Below are 18,130 nucleotides of genomic sequence, written 5' to 3' on the forward strand. Positions count from 1 at the left end.
TTTTAAAGATAGCACTTACATCTCTAGTCACTCACAAATACAATGTTTGTATTGCACTTAAAAGCCAAAGAATTGAATGGATCCTCTGTCAACAAAGATTTACAGCCCTACTAAACATATACAGCTGTCATGTTTTCAAAGCCCTTTCATAAATATTGAATATATATAAGATGTTTTTGATTTTTTTAATTATCAGAATCACATGATAAGTTTTTCCATTTGAAGTGGGACTTTTATTTTGACAGCCTGAACACACATGCTTCCATTAGTCTTTCAATATTCAGCAAACTATAATAGCTCAAATAATTAGCTATTATATAAATGATATTATTTAAACCCTAAAATGACATCTCATATTATAATGACTGCACATCCATTCTCCATTTCACTACTTACGATTGACATGTATGCACACGCTCTAAGTATTTCAAGTTTTACAACAACACAAACATTTAAATACACACTTCATGTTAGGACGAGTCTTCTGCAAAACTAAAATGTTCAGATAACAAAAATATAACAGTAAAATGTGAATTAGTTCTAGGAAAAAATAATAGCTCAACAAAGGTCATAGGCAAAAAAATGCTGCCATTTTAGACTCTCAGCATTTGAAATAGGGGAAATTATGTTTTTATTTTTACATATGTGCTGTGACCTGCACTTTTAGATTTAAGGTGTGTGTTTACTTTTATTTCATTTATGCCGTGATGAAATACCTCTCAGAGCACTGAACAGCACCAGCACTCTGCCAAAGCACTTGATGCAGCAATGACGGCATGAAATTACATGCCCCTGACCTTTTTTGAAGCTTTAGAAATGTATTTTTTCATTGCTGCAAAATGACTTCACTAATGAAGACAAAACTTTAAATACGCGTTTTTAGCTTTTACATAAATTAGTATTTTCACTAATAATTATCATCAGTTCTATCTGTTAGTTGTTGCAGCTCTAAAATCACACCAAAAAAAACATCTGGCTCAGTGTCCAAATAAAAGGTCACTAACACCCGTATTGCTCCCTCCAACTGGGACTATCAGCATTGGAACAGACATCACAACTTTCCAACTCGCTATTTGTTAAGGTCAAACTTAAAGCAGTGCAGTCAACTCTAAACTCTGTCTGCCACTGTTCTTCCATCAGAACAAAAAGAAACTCAGCCATATTTGGTCATCCTGTTCGCAGAGAAAGCCAGCTACACTTTTAAAAAGGAACAGATCCTAAAATACCATTTAGGCTTCATCAACAACATCTGTGACATGATATAAAAAAAACTTAACTGATCAACCTTTAATTTATAAACATAAAACAAACAAATATATATACACACTACCAGTCAAAAGTTTTTGGACGGTAAGATTTTTAAAGAAGTCTCTTCTGCTCACCAAGCCTGCATTTATTTGATCCAAGGTACAGCAAAAACAGTAACATTTTTAAATATTTTTACTATTTAAAACTAATTGTTTTCTATTTGAATACATTTTAAAATGTAATTTATTCCTGTGACCAAAGCTACATTTTTTAGTATCATTACTCCAGTCTGTAGTGTCACATGATCCTTCAGAAATCATTCTAATATGTTGATTTGCTGTTCAGGAAACTTTTAATTATTATTATTATTATTATGATCAATATTTTAAAAAGTTGAGTACTTTTTTTTTTTACTTTTTCTTTAATAAACAGAAAGATCCAAAGATCAGCATTTATCTGAAATAAAAACCTTTTGTAACATTATACACTAAACCTTTCAACAGCTTGGAGTCTTGGAGGAAGGGGGGGGAGAAGAAAATATAGATATTAATACTTTTATTTAGCAAGAATGCTTTAAACTGATCAAAAGTGATGACAAAGACATTTATAATGTTACAAAAGATTTCTATTTCAAATAAATGCTGTTCTTCTGAACTTTCTATTCATCAAAGATGAATATCTATTCTATTCAGCTGTTTTCAACATAATAATAATAAAAATAATACTAATAAATGTTTTTTGAGCAGCAAATCAGAATATTAGAATAATTTCTGAAGGTGAGTAATGATGCTAAAAAAAATCAGTATTGAAATCATAGGAATAAATTACATTTTAAAATATTCAAATAGAAAACAGTTATTTTAAATAGAAAAAAATATAACATTTTGCTGTTTTTGCTGTACTTTGGATCAAATAAATGCAGGCTTGGTGAGCAGAAGAGAAAAAAAAAAACATTAAAAATCTTACTGTTCAAAAACTTTTGACTGGTAGTGTACGTTTATAGGAATGCACTTACAATGGACCGTTAAACTGTTTTTTGAACACATTTGAACATGAACAATTTTTGACCTAATGAAAAAAAAAATGCACACTGTACAGCAATTTTGATCAAGGGGAATTTTACGTCTTTGAGAAAACTTGTCATTGTTTATATCAGGTAACTTCTTTTAAATATATATATTAGTATTATATATTAGTATTGTTTGAAAAGAAGTGGCATTTTTATAAGCCTATGGAGATACAAGATCATATATACACATGCTGGTTTATATATACACACCATATAAACTATAAAACACTTACTGTGGTCCAAAATCCAGCGTGGGCGGCTGAAACAGGAGCTGTCTCCCACTCTCCTGTACATAAAACGAGGAGCTGAGGAGAAAAATACATGTGAATGTCAGGCAGATTGATGCTTTTTACATGAAAAATGCTTTTAAAATACGGAGCAAGAGAATCAAAACCACCGGAGAGGTTTTGTTACTCTCTGGGGAAGGAGCGAAACTTTGTATGATGTGCTGAATGGTGTATACACATTTCATGAACAAATCAAAACATACGACTATTGCATAGAACTATGCATTGAAGCATTTTAAACTCCTTTTGAGTTAACTGAAGATCTCAAGATGCAAAATCCAGATTTAAATCTACTTTAAAAATGTATTTTTTTGTTCTGTGCCTAGACTTTGCCTAGGGAGGGCAAAAGGGAACTGACTTTATCACACAATGTCATTGTTTCACATGCATGAATGTTAATAAACCACAAACAGAGCAAGTTTGTTGGCAGTTTCAGGGAATGACTTCATTCCTCTTGAGAGACGCACGTTTGCATTATGAGAATATCAAGTGATTTAAAATGAAAAAAAGATGAGATGAGAGACTGAGAATGCTAAACGAGCTTCCTTTCATTATGAAATAAACTCAACACATAAAAGAAAGGTTGCAAAATTCAGACACCGAAACCATGTAACAAACACGTGTGCAAACACAACAACTGTGCAAAAGGGTGACAAGAAACTAAAAACAACAGGAAGTTAAAGTGGGCAGCAGGGCAAAGCAGGCCAAATCATAAACACCTCTGTTTATACTCTCCTAAAACTAATTAAACGGCCTGTTTCTCTGAAAACACCTACTGTAGCAGGTGAACAGTGGAAAAAAATGCTATGAAGTTGTTCTGAGAAGTTTTCTTCTTGAATTTTTGAAATGTATGTGCTGAATGAGTTTTGCTACTGTGTGATAAACATGACCTTGAAAAGCTGGTAATTTTCCAGTTAACTGCGATGTACATTTTTAAAACCCTGACACTGATCTACTCTGTGCATACTGAAGATGTCACTGCATCATTTTTCAAATAATACCCTCATTTTGTACAAAAATAGACGTTTTCCTGTATCAGCATTCACGCAATGCAGAAACCTTAGCACAATGTCTAAAGAAATCATATTTTATTTGAGTTATGATTGTGAGCTTGCATATAAATTGGAAAAGAATTCAGTACAAAACTGGGTGCTGTAAAATAATTTCAGGAAATTATTTTATGTTGTTCGATGAAGTTATATAAAGTCCTCAAAGGCTGCACAAAACAACAACATAAAATCCAGTGTAGTGTGATTCATAAACAAATGACTTGTATAACCGGATTATTTTTTAACAAATCAAAAACACAATGCAACCAGTGTAGTCCAACTCCAGAAATAATTGACTCTTGTAAGTTGGTTCTTTTAACAAATCCTTAAAAAAGATGAAATCACCCAAATTCACCTAAACCTAGAATAAATACACTAAAATGCATTTAAAATACAGTGATTTCATGCTAAATATACTAAAACTACATATTATGCACTTAATAAAAATACCCTGCAATTGTACTTTTTGCATGTTAAACTGGTATATTTAAAGTCTGCTAAATTGGAACAACTAATTTTGTACTTAATGCACTTTAATAAAGATATGCTTAAGTATATCTGATTGTGCCTAAGTGGAACTATTGCAAGAATACTTCAGGTACACTTTAAATATTTTGTATTTAAAGGCCGATATTATTTAAAGATCATACAATTCATATGCATAGTGACATTAAAATATATTTTATGCTTAATATTAAAAAATGTGCATTGTGCACAAGTAGTACTCTAAATAAAGTTTATTTCTAATTTGATATCAGCAAGTCTCAAGCGATGTGTCAGTAAATACGTTAATAGACTTGAACAATACTTAGCATAAAATAAATGCATTTTAAATCTATTATTTCTTGGGTAATCAAAACCAATTCAAATAAAAGGGAACCAAAAGATTCCATGAACAAGCACTGCAGTTAAATACGCAATGTGTATGCATATGCAGGGTTGAAAACAGGATATTATTGACACAGATGTCTCATGCTTAAAATAAACAAGTCTCAATTCCATAACCCAAATTCATTATACAAATAAGTGTCAGTTTATTATAATGCTGAATCTGAAATGTACATGACTACTCGTTCATTAATTAAATGCAAACCCACCTATAATAGCTTAATTGTTTCAAAAAGGATATTCCACAGAGAACTACACACCATTGCTTCCGCTTCCAACGGTCATATGCACATTCATGAATTCACACTTCATGTAAATCAGCACGTTGTGAAGCATGATGTAATTGTTTTTAGTGAATATGGACGGTGAAAAGCTGGAGCTCTAGTGGGTTCCAGCAAGTAGAAGAGACCATCAGTTTAATCGTATGGGAAGCTTTCCTCTCTGCAAACTGTCAGTGGCTTGTCCAGGCTTTCAACAGCTTGGACCTCTGACACGAAGACACCTATCTGTGGCCTTCATAACTGATTACCAACAGAAAGAGGAGAGCTTGAGGTATGAATCACTTCTGTACCAGTTCCAAGAAAGAACATATGAAACAAACCAACAATACTTCTACGTATACTACTCATGCACATGTTTATAGCTTTGAAGAGCTTTTAAAGTTCTCCACAAAATCAAAATGAACAAAGAAGATTGAACATACAGAGCCAGAAGGAGCATCAAATATGGACTGACTGACTGAAAAATAAATAAATTCATTAAAATAAAATGGTCACTGGTTTCTATACACCGATAATGACTGGTCTGGTCATTATCACACTTGGTAAACCAAGATATTCAAGATAAGTTGATAGACTTAACGCCAGTCACCCCAATTTAAATTCTGGACTAAACAGAATTCAAGTCCCTTGGTCAGCAATGACTGAACGAGTTTATAAAAAGACACGGGGTAGATTTGATACCGGGTCCAAAAGTTCAACAGCCAGCCTTGTTATCAAATGGCTGCTGGCGGGTAGTAAGAACAGCTATAGAAGTTCAGCACATTCTGTGATTCTGTCAAAAAAAGGCAACAAAATCACAAAGTCTGTTTGACTCTCTGAGGCTCAGTGGGCACAGTGTTTCCCCCTTAAAGGGAAAGTTTATGGACGAAGACTAATTGTTGAATAAAGTCGTTATTTCTGTGTTCTTTGCACACAAAAAGTATTCTCGTAGTTTCATAACATTATGGTTGAACCATTGATGTCACAGACTATTTTAAAGCTGTCTTACCACCTTTCTTGGCTTTGAACGTGTCAGTTGTGTTGCTGTCTATGCAAGGTCAAAAAGCTCTCGGACTTCATCAAAAATATCAAAGGTCTAACAGGTTTAAAACAACATGAGGGTGAGTAACTAATGACAGAGTAGTTTTCATTTTTGGGTGAACTATCCCTTCAACGTATAGCATGCCTAGAGGGAAAACAGAAAACAACGTACTGGCTTTAAAGATTGCATACAGACTTAAGGTATAGCATGGTGGTTGTCTTTCCCCTGTATGGGTATGAGTGGAAGCCATGTCTGAAGAATGCAGAATCACTGCATCGCATGAACATCAGATTAGCAGCTATCGATTTCAAAATCAAGGCACCTATAGGTATACATCCTGTCTATGCTGAAACAGGAACTACAGTGTAAGAGTTTCAGGTGAGCTTATTTTGTATAAATGAAATGCACTTCGCTGTTGGTCATGCCACTTTGTTATGGCTGGGAACTGAGAACTGGTTATTATAATCGGTTCCAAATAATGCATGAACTGTTCTCGCACAATACGAATAAGACCCAGAACTCAACCAATTAAGTATGAATCCTGAACTTACTCTTTTGGTGAATCAAACACATACGGTTTATAATCTTGTAGCATTTAAGCTTTCAAGACTTCAATCTGTGTTCTTACTGACTCGTTGTCAATGGTTTGCACAAGATGGTTAAAATATTTTTTGAAAGAAGTCTTGTATGCTTACCAAGGCAGTTATTTAGACAAAAATACAGTGAAAACAGTAATACTGTAAAAATTTGATTATAATTTAAAATACTTGCTTTCTTATGTCATTTATTTTAAAATGTAATACAATTATTTGAATTATTTTGATGTTTTGGGCAAGAAACATTTATTATCAGTGTTGAAAAAAAATAAAATAAATATATATATATATATATATATATAATGTTACCACATTTAAGCACTTATTTAATTTACAGTTTAAAAAACAATCACGTTTACAACCTTCGTTTAAAACTAATCAAGATTTCTCACACTACGCATCACTTTTCTGGCAGTAGCATCACTTCCCATCACAAAAGAAAAAAAAAATATTGGTGGTTGAAGAAGGGTGTAGCGCTCATTTCCTGTGTGTGCTCAAACAGGAAGTTGTAGGTAATTTGAATAATGCAGGGGTTAAGAGTGTAGAAATGATACATAGTGGCTGATCTGAGTTCAGCTTTCAGTTTGAATGTTTAAGCCAGTGGTACTGCACATCAGTGTGCATATTATGGTCTGCCTGTTGAGTCCGATGACGAGCAGAGGGAGGAGCCAACACACTCACCACATTCAAAGAGTATGCAAAAAAAAAAACAAGCAGGATTTTCAAATACTCAGAAATGAATGTCAGGGTTACCCAAACCTGCATAAAGCTTATTTGCTAAAAACAAAAGATGTTGTTTTGAAGAACATGGGTAACCAAACAGTTGATGGTCCCCATATTATTTTTTTCTTTGTGTTTATTTTTCAGAGTTCAGCAGAAGAAAGTGTTACACTTTAATTTTAAGGTGTCCTTGTTACAGAGTAATTACAGATTTAAGTACTCAGTAGTAATAGTTAACAACATGTACTTAGTATATGGTTTGGATTAGGGTTTGGCTTAGGGTTACTTGCATGTAATTATACATTCATTAATTGTTATTATAATAGTAAGTGCATGTAACGTGTAACAATGACTACTTAAAATAAAGTGTTACCGAAGAAAGAAATTTATACAGGTTAAAAACATCAAGGGTGTGTAAATGGTAACAATTTCAATCATTTTGGGGTAAACTATCCCTTTAAGCAGCAAAAATAACACTGTTCTATCAACATTGTGTATTCTATCGTCCTTTTGGATGTTTTGCAAGTAAAATGTATGTTCAAATGGATTCTTGACTCTTCTCTTGATGCTTCAGCAGTGTGTTTTTGGTTACTCATTGTCCTGTGAAGAGCAGTATTGAGAGCCTGCTGGTATTTTTATATACATTATTGTTCAAGGTGCAACTGTAAATGTCTTCAAGGACTATTCTGTGGTAGATGCACCTTAAGCTCTACTGACAGCATGTGATTACTCCAGAAAACCATTTTAGCAGTTTGTGAACAAAGAAAAACAGAAAATCTGCTGCTTCCATTTCTTTATAGCAGTGGATCTCAAACTTTTAACTTCAAGTATGTTATCTGATCAAATCCAAGCATCACCTAACATGACCCTGTGTCAAAACAGGAGACCAATTTTACAATATTATTGACTTATGGTATCTTGAAGCAACAATACTTTACCTATTTGTCAAGTTCTGAGGTTTTTAGAATAAAATTGTGGTACAACCTAAGAAGTTAACACTTCCTACCCAGTATTACACATTATAGAAGGAAAATTATTACTATGCTTTACAGACTTGCAGTTATATTATAATATTGCATAATAGTCTATGTAGTTAAATTATTGCATTTTGATCAGAATTTAGTGATTAAATTAACTGTACTTAAAAAAAAAAAATGTCCTGTTTAAGATCAAATGTAGAAATATATGTTAAACGATCTATTTTTATTTATATATTATTTAGTTTAGTCTACTATACATCATATACACATTCAAATATCTGTCATTTTTTTACAATAAAAACCATAATGGTTGTTGTAACCTATATTTGTTCACATCATATTTGTATTTTAGTTAATCTTTATCCCATCTCTCCATCAAAATATCTTTTAATAAGTCTTGGCTTTGTTTTTAATCACTTATGTTTGCTTTTTTAAGACGCAAGCAAAACCATTTAATTTATACTTTATAATTCATTTATCAAAAGATTTACTTGAATTTTGGATTATGGATTTAAAGCCGGTGGTTTGTCTGATTCCACACTTTCGAGAAAAGCAATACATTTTAACCAAAAATCAGCAAAGATGGTAACACTTTACATTTGTTAACATTGATGTATTAACTAACATGAACGAACAATGAACTATACATTTATTACATTCATGTCATGTCAGTTTATGTTAGCTCACAGTGCATTAACTAATGTTAAACACTTAAATAAGGCATTAGTACATGCTGAAATTAACAGTAAGATTATTAAATGCTGTAGAAGTATTGTTCATTCTTAGTTCAAGTTAATTAATGTAGTTAACTAATGTTAACTAATGAACCTTATTGTAAAGTGTCACCACAAACGTAATAAGAACACAGCCTCCTACCAATCAAATAACAGCTGGCAAAATCCAAAAACGAATATGAACAAAAAAAAACAACAACACATTTATCAGCTCTGTTTCCATTAGATCTAATTTAGATTTAGCACAGCTTTGTGACAGGTGAACATGGTTACTGGTTGCTGCACAACAGTGGGTCACATGACAGAAGCAATAAACACAAAGCAATAAATGTGTTGCCATTAATTGGTGTCAACGTGACGCAACGTGGTTGCCAAAACAAACACAGAAACACAATTATCCTTCGACAATTAAACCAAGAAAAAAGAAAAGCACAATAAGCCTATGGTGAAGAACGGCTCATTTGTTGACATGTCTTTTTGTTGTTCTTTTTTCCAGGGAAATACTCATCCACAATAACATGAGTACACTGGCCTAAATATTAGTGTGCGAGATCTAGAGAAGAAACACTGTGGAATGATTTGGGCTTAATGGAATGTAGTTGATGCCAGAGCTGAAGCTATTTGTGGTGTTGGCAGAGGGCAGGGGAAGAGATGAGAGGGCGTAGCACAGCAGGAGGTGTGAAAATTAGCACTAGCAACCAGAGAGACAGAGAGAACTGCAGAACATACTATACACTACGACTACCTTCAAATTGCCACTTTAGGAAGCCATTATGCCACATTTACGGATGAGAGCTCTGAGGTGCACTCAGTGAGACAGACCATTGACAACCTTCGTTGCATAAAGTTGAAACAAACAAAAACAAAATGTTCACTGAAACCAAAAAACTGGCATCAGATGTTCTTGGAAACACTCGAATTACTATTAAATTTCAGTAAGTAACACACTGAATTAAAGGAGAAGTTCACTTCCAGAACAAACATTTACAGATAATGTACTCACTCCCTTGTCATCCAAGGTGTTCATGTCTTTCTTTCTTTAGTCATAAAGAAATTGTTTTCTGAGGAGAACATTTCAGGATTTCTCCCCATATAGTGGACTTCAATGGTGCCCGCGAGTTTAAACTTCCACAATGCAGTTTAAATGCAGCTTCAAAGGGCTCTAAACAATCCCAGATGAGGAAGAAGGGTCTTATATAGTGAAATGAACGGTTATTTAAAATAAATAAATAAATAAATAAATTATATACGTTTTAACCTCAAATGCTTGTCTTGTCTAGCTCTGCGTGAACTCTGTGTATGCCGGGTCAAGACAGTTAGGGGTAGATAAACTCCCATCTCATTTTCTCCTCCAAATTCAAAATCTACAGAAGTACTGAATCAGTGTTTACAAAATTATTTTTTTTTTTTTTTAGAAAATAACCAATCATTTCGCTAGATAAGACCCTTTTTCCTCGGTTGGGATCATTAGAGCCCTTTGAAGCTGCAATGAAACTGCATTTTGGAAGTTCAAAATCGCAGGCACCATTGAAGTCCACTAAATGGAGAGAAATCCTGATTTGTTTTCCTCAAAAAACATAATTTCATTACAACTGAAGAAAGAAAGACAGGAACATCTTGCATGACAAGGGGGTGAGTAAATTATCTGTAAATGTTTGCTCCTGAAGTGAACTTCTTCTTTAAACTTGCAATTTTAAAATAAAAAGACTGAAATAGTATTTTCTAGGTCGCTAGGTAGGCATACGACACCAGCATAAAAATATTTCTGGACATATTTCAAAATTATGTACCCCATCAGGATCCTAGAACTCAGGATGTGGCAAATGTTGCAATCTTTAAATTCTTATTTTTATTTGTTTATTTTTTTTAGATGTACATTCACTCATTTTATAACTCTTTCATTTTTTCTTTCTTCATAGATTTATTGACTTCAATCATTTGTTTTGCAATGGCTGAAAGTTCTCATAAAACCATTTCACTACATTTAAAAATTAACAATACAGGCCATGAAAAGCAGTCCCTACAATACAGTGCATTGTGACATCACTTCCCCCAACCATGAAAGTTTTATGCAATAAAGAACAAGTGTTTTCACATGATCTGGCCTTACTTGTGTGATAAACATGGTGAAACATCCTGAAAGCACTGCAAGATGTGCTAAAATGTTCTAAGATTTGAAATAGTGGAGAAACAGTGTAATCGCAATCAAGAGTCTACAATTAGGCAATAGTACTACTTCTAGTTATATTACGCTAGAATGAAAACCATCTAATGTCTGTTTTTTTTAGTGTGAACGTATACTTATAATACTACAAATCTCAAATGTAGAACTTTTCACCAAAAACACTATTTAATGTTTTTGTAAATCTTGAATCCAAAAACCCAGACTAAATGTTTACATGACTTGCAAAACATTGCTTCCTGAAATTCTCTGACAAAACTGACTACATTTTTGCATTAATCTGTAAATCTGCAAAAGGCCTCCATTACTGATAGTGTGAGATTTCCGCATTTCAAAAATCGTTTCACTGTTATATGAAACATTATTTCCTGAAATATGTTTTGTGCAGAAACTGCCTTTTCACAAAATATGTTTTATACAAATGGCTTCTATACAAGATGTGAAAAATCAGACTTGAAAAAATCTTTCAGGTTTTGGGAATCAAAGTAGTACAATTAATCTAATAATGTGTTCTAAAATCATTAAAACAATGACATATATTAAATTCACTTATTATTTATATTCTTCTCTATTTTAGGAGTAATCAGGTACATCTGAAATATTAAATACACAATGTTTTAATACAGAGTTGTATGTAATCCAAACATTTAGATGCACAAAAAGCTCAAACAAAGCAGTTTTTATTTAATCTAGCGAAGTTTATCTTATATATCTTATATATCTTTATAACCATGTAGTCAAGTGCTTGGTATGAAGTGTTTTTTTATAATATGGAATACTGCGTTTTAAAAAAAAGATTAAACCATCCATGAACAATTTATAAAATCTAGCTATGCAAATCAATGTGTCCTCTGTAGACCTCACACAACTGCATAACACAATCTCTTTGCTCTGCATGCTGTAAGACAGTCAATAATCTCCAATACACAGACAAATGCCATCATAGCCACCCTGCCAATAGACGCACAAACACAAGGCCAAAGTTCAAAGAGCAAACTCTGAACACCAGAAGAATCTATAATAGAATTACACACTTATCCGACAGTGGACCACAAACATGAAATTAGAAAAAAATCATCAATATGGTACAATCCAGGAGTTCATTACAATGCAAGCAATCCATCTACTGCTATTGGTGCAATGCATGCGTAATAATTTCTCAGGCCCTTGCATCTGGGATGCACTCCGGTTTTCTGTCTCATCTATGCACATTCTGTTGCTTAACACAGCATTACTGCTATCATAAGTCCAAAGCCCTGACAAGCTCAATGCTTGCTGACGTTAAAACCCCATGAGCCAATTTCTAGAGACTTATACATTACAAGATAGCCTCCACATGACCTTTGTGTTTAGGGTGTACATTTTTTTGGCTTTGGACAGATAAAAGATTTAGAAACTGTTTTTAAGTCTACAGTATTTTTTTTTTTTTTTTTTTGTAATCCACAGACAGTGTGGTAAAACGATTCTGGCTTTCATTTCTCTATTCGGGAGACCAAGACAACCCACAATGCCACTGTTCTACTCTCCTGCAAAAGACAGCTACAGTGCTTCCATGAATTCACCAAAAGAATGCTGCATACATGTATAACATGAACATTTTGTTGCTCTCCAGGAGCCGTACACAGCCTGCAAAATTAAAATATTTTTTACTAAAGGCCATCCCCAATTCAGTGTTTATTAAATATCTTGGCTAACCTATAAGCGTGTAGTATTTGCAATTCTGTTGAACACATTAAAGGTCCACTGAAGTGCTTTGAAACACATTATTTCATGAGTTGACATAATTTCAACTCAAACAGGAAGACAGGACAGGACATATCAAGCAACCCCGCCCACTTTTTAAAATAGTCAATAGCGTTTCTTTATTTCACAGCTTGGACCAGAGCCGTTGAGCTTGGTAAAGCCGCATTCGTCTGCATATGAGAGCCACAATCTCATCCATACTGCTATAAAATATAGCATTCTGTGTAGAATTTTTAAAATGTTTTTTTTTTAAATGTTTTGTAATCTGCAGCGACTCGCGCATATGATCCGCTCCGTACTATAGTGTCTCTGGATTGGAGCACACTGTGCAGACTTTATTCTGAAACCAGACTTCATTTGCCCCAATGAAAAGCATATTTACAGTGTCTGAATTGTTCCCTATCCTCTATATAGTGCACTATGTGCCATTCAACATACAGAAATTACTAATTCTGTGAACAAGTAACCATTTTCAGCCACAGCTTCAGCATCTATTTATAGTGTTGGGGGTGGGAGTTTTTGGATTCTAGAGAGTATTTGACTGGATAAAAAGTTTGATGAGAAGCTGAAGTGCAGGGTGATGTCATCAAAACCACTGATCCATACTGGCAGTAGCTAGAGTCTGTAAGTTTTAAATGCTTATATCTTCTAAATGCAAACTCTGACATCCTGTATAAACATATATACAATAAATATCATTTTAAGTTTTTATATATTAGTGATTATATATTAGTTATTAGCCATAAAATATTATTATATAACTACATGAGTAGTTATGTCGCTATGTCGGTTGTATGACAGGTTGCTTCGGAGATTTTATCCAAATTTGGTCATTTCTGCTTATTTGAAAACTCACTTGGACCAATCAGGGTGAAGGTGTCATCTCTACTTCCTTGTTTTGAAGCTCATTGTCACCCTCAGCTTTATTTGAAAGTGCCATGTTTCCATATAAAATGTAGCGACAAATGTAACAAATGTTAAAACATTTTTTTTTTTTTAAAGATGGCACTATTTTTGGCATTTAATGTTTTTATATGAATTCAACACAGGTGTCTTTAACGTCCATGTAACTGCGCTTCTGCGCTTTGCTGTTGATACAGGAAGTGAGTCTTGTTGATGCTGCTGTGTTAAAAGCAGTCATTGTGCTTGGTGATAGTCTCTGATTAGGACTTAACCACAGAGCATGCTGCTACCCTGAGTCATGTCAAAACAATGAAAAGACAATGTGAACTATGAAACATCTGCTACAGGCAGATAGCAGAATGAGATCTACAGAGTTGGTGACGGGTAACATGGGAGGATGTGGCAAAGAGACAATGAAGAGGGGAAAATAAAGAGAAAGTTAAAAGTTTCGGTTACTTTGCATGCAAAGTCACAGATGCTTTTTTTGAAAATGATCAAATACACTTATTTAACAGCCTATTGTGACAAATAAAAAGTCCACAATTCATTAATTTACCAAATTAAGTATTTAACACATTCTTTTACTGCAGAATTCAAGCAACCAATATATGAATCACTCATCAGCCGAATTGCTATTAGTGGCACAGTCAACTGCCAAGTAAGTGAATGAAATAATAATCCTCAACACTAGCCAGACTTCCATTCATTTGTATTTATTTTTTAAAATATATTGCTTTATTTATTTTTTTTATTTTGTAAAACGATATGCGCATAAACTACAATAGGAACAGTTACCAAATACATTCCTAGATTTGCACCAGAAAAGCCTTTTTAAGGACGGTGGATAATATTAGTTGTACACCCCAACGAATGACTGCCAAAACATTTATGTTGAGATTCATGTTTTAAATATAAAATTTTGAACACAGAAATATCAAATGATTTAAATAACTGAAAAGATACTTTAAAAATTAAACTAAAATAGTTTCAAACAATTTTTGACAACAAAATCAGGTGTTATAGTCAATAAGTCACTTAGCATTAACTGTTATATTAAATCAATATCTCATTTACAAACTCCCTTAAAAATCATTAAAAGCTGTCACTCATCTTAGTTCATCGCAATCTCACAAAGTTAAATTATAATCAACGAAGCTCTCTACACTGCACTGATTTCTGAAAGGATTCATGAGATATGCCTGTGATACATTACTCAACGTTGCAAAAATACGTAGAAATATGCAACAGAAATATAACAGAAATATGCTAAACGGGTCAGTCGTATTGGTGTTCCTAAATATTTTTTTTTATTGTTGCACTGCAGAGTCCTGGTTCAACTAACTTAAATGTAGTTTCATCTAGTCTAAAGGATATATATAGTTTATCAGCAAATCAGTTAAAGATAACTACATTTCCTGATGTGTGTAGTGTCTCCTAGAGGAGACACTACACACGTACAAGCCCCCCCTATAACAGTTTACTTTTGTGTTTACAAATAATAGACAAAACACAATAAAAAAAAATTCCAATTCAAATCTGTTGCACTTCAGTATCACCTGGCAATTTGTTTTTTTTTTTTGCATCTACACCTACTCGATCTGATATCTTGCTCTTTTTCTTCTGAAACACACCTGTAAACCATGTGCCACCTTGCATTTGTGTGCTGAAATTGGTATTTTTCCATATAAACAAAATGCCAATGAGTTCTAGGCTAAACTCATTTTCATATCTAGCCATTAAAATGTAGTTAATACAACAATGTCTGTTGATTTTAGGTCATGTCAGTCAGATGAACGCAAATGTAGAGTAAATAGAAAGCTGGTGTCCTCAGGAGGCTTAGTTTTCCATGCACTGTTGAAACAAACCAGCCCTGCCTTCAGATAGATATACACAATAGACCACTAGAAATTTATATGTGATCATTAAAAAGGTAAAACTTTCGGATTTCATGTTTTGGACAAGATAATTTAGTGAACTATATTATATATAACAGACTGTGGGTTTACAAAAACATATTTTTTACTATCACACCTGAATAAATGGAACAAAATAAAAACTGCAAAAAGTCTCAAAGGGATTGTGGTTTTAAGATAAACTCTCACCTCTCCTCTCGAGGAACATTCTCACTGTGCTGCTCCTCTGCCTGGAAGAAAAAAAAATTCAGTTGGTAACAGCATATTACAAAGGTACAGTTATCAGATAGATAGATAGATAGATAGATAGACTCAACATTGATAATAATAATAAGTCTTAAGCAGCAAATCAACATATTAGAATGATTGCAGAAATAATGTGACACTGTAGACTGGGGCAACGCTGAAAATTCAGCAATGAATAAATGAATAAACTGAATTTTGAAATATATTTAAAAGAAAAACAGTTTAAATTGTAATAATATTTCAACAATTTTTCACAAACAACTTTTCAGAAACATTAAAAAGAAATCGTACCGACCCAAAACTTTTGTAAACATTTTGGTAAACAAATACAAGTAATATGTCATATGCAGTGTTGGGAGTAACACATTACAAGTAACGCAAGTTACGTAATAATATGACTTTTTTCAAGTAACTAGTAAAGTAATGCATTACTTTTGAATTTCTAAGAAAACATTGGGGTTACTTTTTCAAATAACTTTTTTCCCCATTTATTGATTGACAGGTCTCCTGTCAGGAAATTGGGAGTAAACATGATGTTACTGTTAAGGTTGGGTATCGTTTGGGGTTCTCTCAATACCGGTGGCAATTCGATACTTTTAAAACGGTACTGGTGCCAAAACGGTACCTGAACCGATACTTTTAAAAAAGCCACAAAATGGTGGATGACACAAGAATACCTTTTTATTGGACAAAAAAGATCTTTAAATTGAACAATGTATTAAAAGTATACATTAATATTTAAGTAAATACAAAGCAAAACAACAATAAAACCTGAGCAACCTAACCCAACTACAATAATTTAACAGCTTCAAATTTCAGCAATTCTTTTGCAGAAATATGACCATATTTGCCTTCTCTGGCAAAATACGACACCTCCCCTGATAGTGCCAGCTGATGTCCGCAAACTGTCAAACACGGTGCATCCCTCTACTTTCAAGTTTATTACATGTACCCTCAAATGTTTCATTAGGTTTGACGTTTCCCCCTTTACACACAAGCAACATTTGCTGCATGTCGCTGTGTCTCAATCATTTCTCGTGAAATATAGCCACACTTTAGAACGTTTAGTTTTTGGCATTTTAAGTTAGATGCGTTTAATGTAGCTAGCTAAGCTTCTCAGATGGTCTCATTTACAGACAATTTGTGCTTTTAATTCGAAATGTGAAAATGGACAGTAACTACAAAGATGTCTTGGATTCGTATCATCAAAGCTTTCCAACGTTCACGTGAGTGTTCTCATTCATGAAATAATTTTTCTGGTCATTCTGACAGACCATGAATGCAGTATTTACATTTAACTAGCAATCATACATGTTGATGAATCAAAGCTTCTCACATCCCTGTCATAGCACCAGAAGACAAATATTTCAATCGACGGTTCAGGCATTTAAGTGGCACCGAAATTCACGTTCTGATTCAGTCATATGGGTACCGGTGCCATATTGGCACCAGGTAGGGTACCCAACCCTTGTTACTGTATTCTAGACTAAGTGTGAACATTCATTAATTTATCTCACTCACAAAAAACAGATTCAGTGTTCCTCAAAATGAATAAAAAAAGTGAAATGCAAACTCAGAATATGACGCAACCCTGCAATGATTAAATATGTCAAATAAAACAAATATCCTTTATGTATTTAATCCCATTTTATTAACCAGTGTCTTTGGTGCTGACCTTTGATGATGCAATTCAACCATACTAATAAGCAAAAATTACTTTATCTCCTGCATAAATGTACTTTTCTTTCAGCCTGAGGTGAATTCATTTCACTTTTGGTGTAAAAGGGCTTTTACATTAGAATTGTTTTAAATTAAAAACAAAGAAGTAAGCCCGCTCAGATTTAAAAAGTAACGCAAAAGTAAAGTAACATTACTTTTCATAAAAAGTAACTAAGTAACGTAATTAGTTACTTTTTCAGGAAGTAATGCAAAATTGTAATGCATTACTTTTAAAAGTAACTTTCCCCAACACTGGTCATATGTAAGAAATGTATATATTACATTTCCTCATTTAGCACTGCAAGTGTTATCTAAAAAACAAAACTCAAAACAGAAACCTGTAAATCCAGAGTCCAAGTAGATCTGACCTGACCTTATTTTTAATGCAAAAGTAGTGAAAGGGAACACTGTGCCGTTTCGACACTCCTAACCATGCTATCCTATAAACTGCCTGTAGTATATTATAAGCAATTTACTGAAATAGCCATCTTACTGAGAGCTTTGAAACCCTGATTACCTGATGAGTGTCTATGCGCGCTGTTAAAAACAGA

The 18,130-nt window shown here is 33.4% G+C and overlaps 1 protein-coding gene across 1 annotated transcript in view; it reads right to left on the reverse strand.

Annotated features, from left to right (window-relative positions):
* The window catches only part of tmem131l (transmembrane 131 like), a 60,849-nt gene that overhangs the window by 36,674 nt on the left and 6,045 nt on the right, over nt 1-18,130 (reverse strand). The window contains exons 3-4 of the mRNA XM_051106895.1: nt 15,804-15,844; nt 2,551-2,622 (exon numbers count right to left, since the gene is read on the reverse strand). Coding sequence (XP_050962852.1) covers nt 2,551-2,622; nt 15,804-15,844 — 113 coding nt within the window. The remainder of the gene's footprint in view (nt 1-2,550; nt 2,623-15,803; nt 15,845-18,130) is intronic.

Source organism: Labeo rohita, chromosome 1 (assembly GCF_022985175.1).
Source record: "Labeo rohita strain BAU-BD-2019 chromosome 1, IGBB_LRoh.1.0, whole genome shotgun sequence".
In the NCBI taxonomy this organism is placed as follows: Eukaryota; Metazoa; Chordata; class Actinopteri; order Cypriniformes; family Cyprinidae; genus Labeo; species Labeo rohita.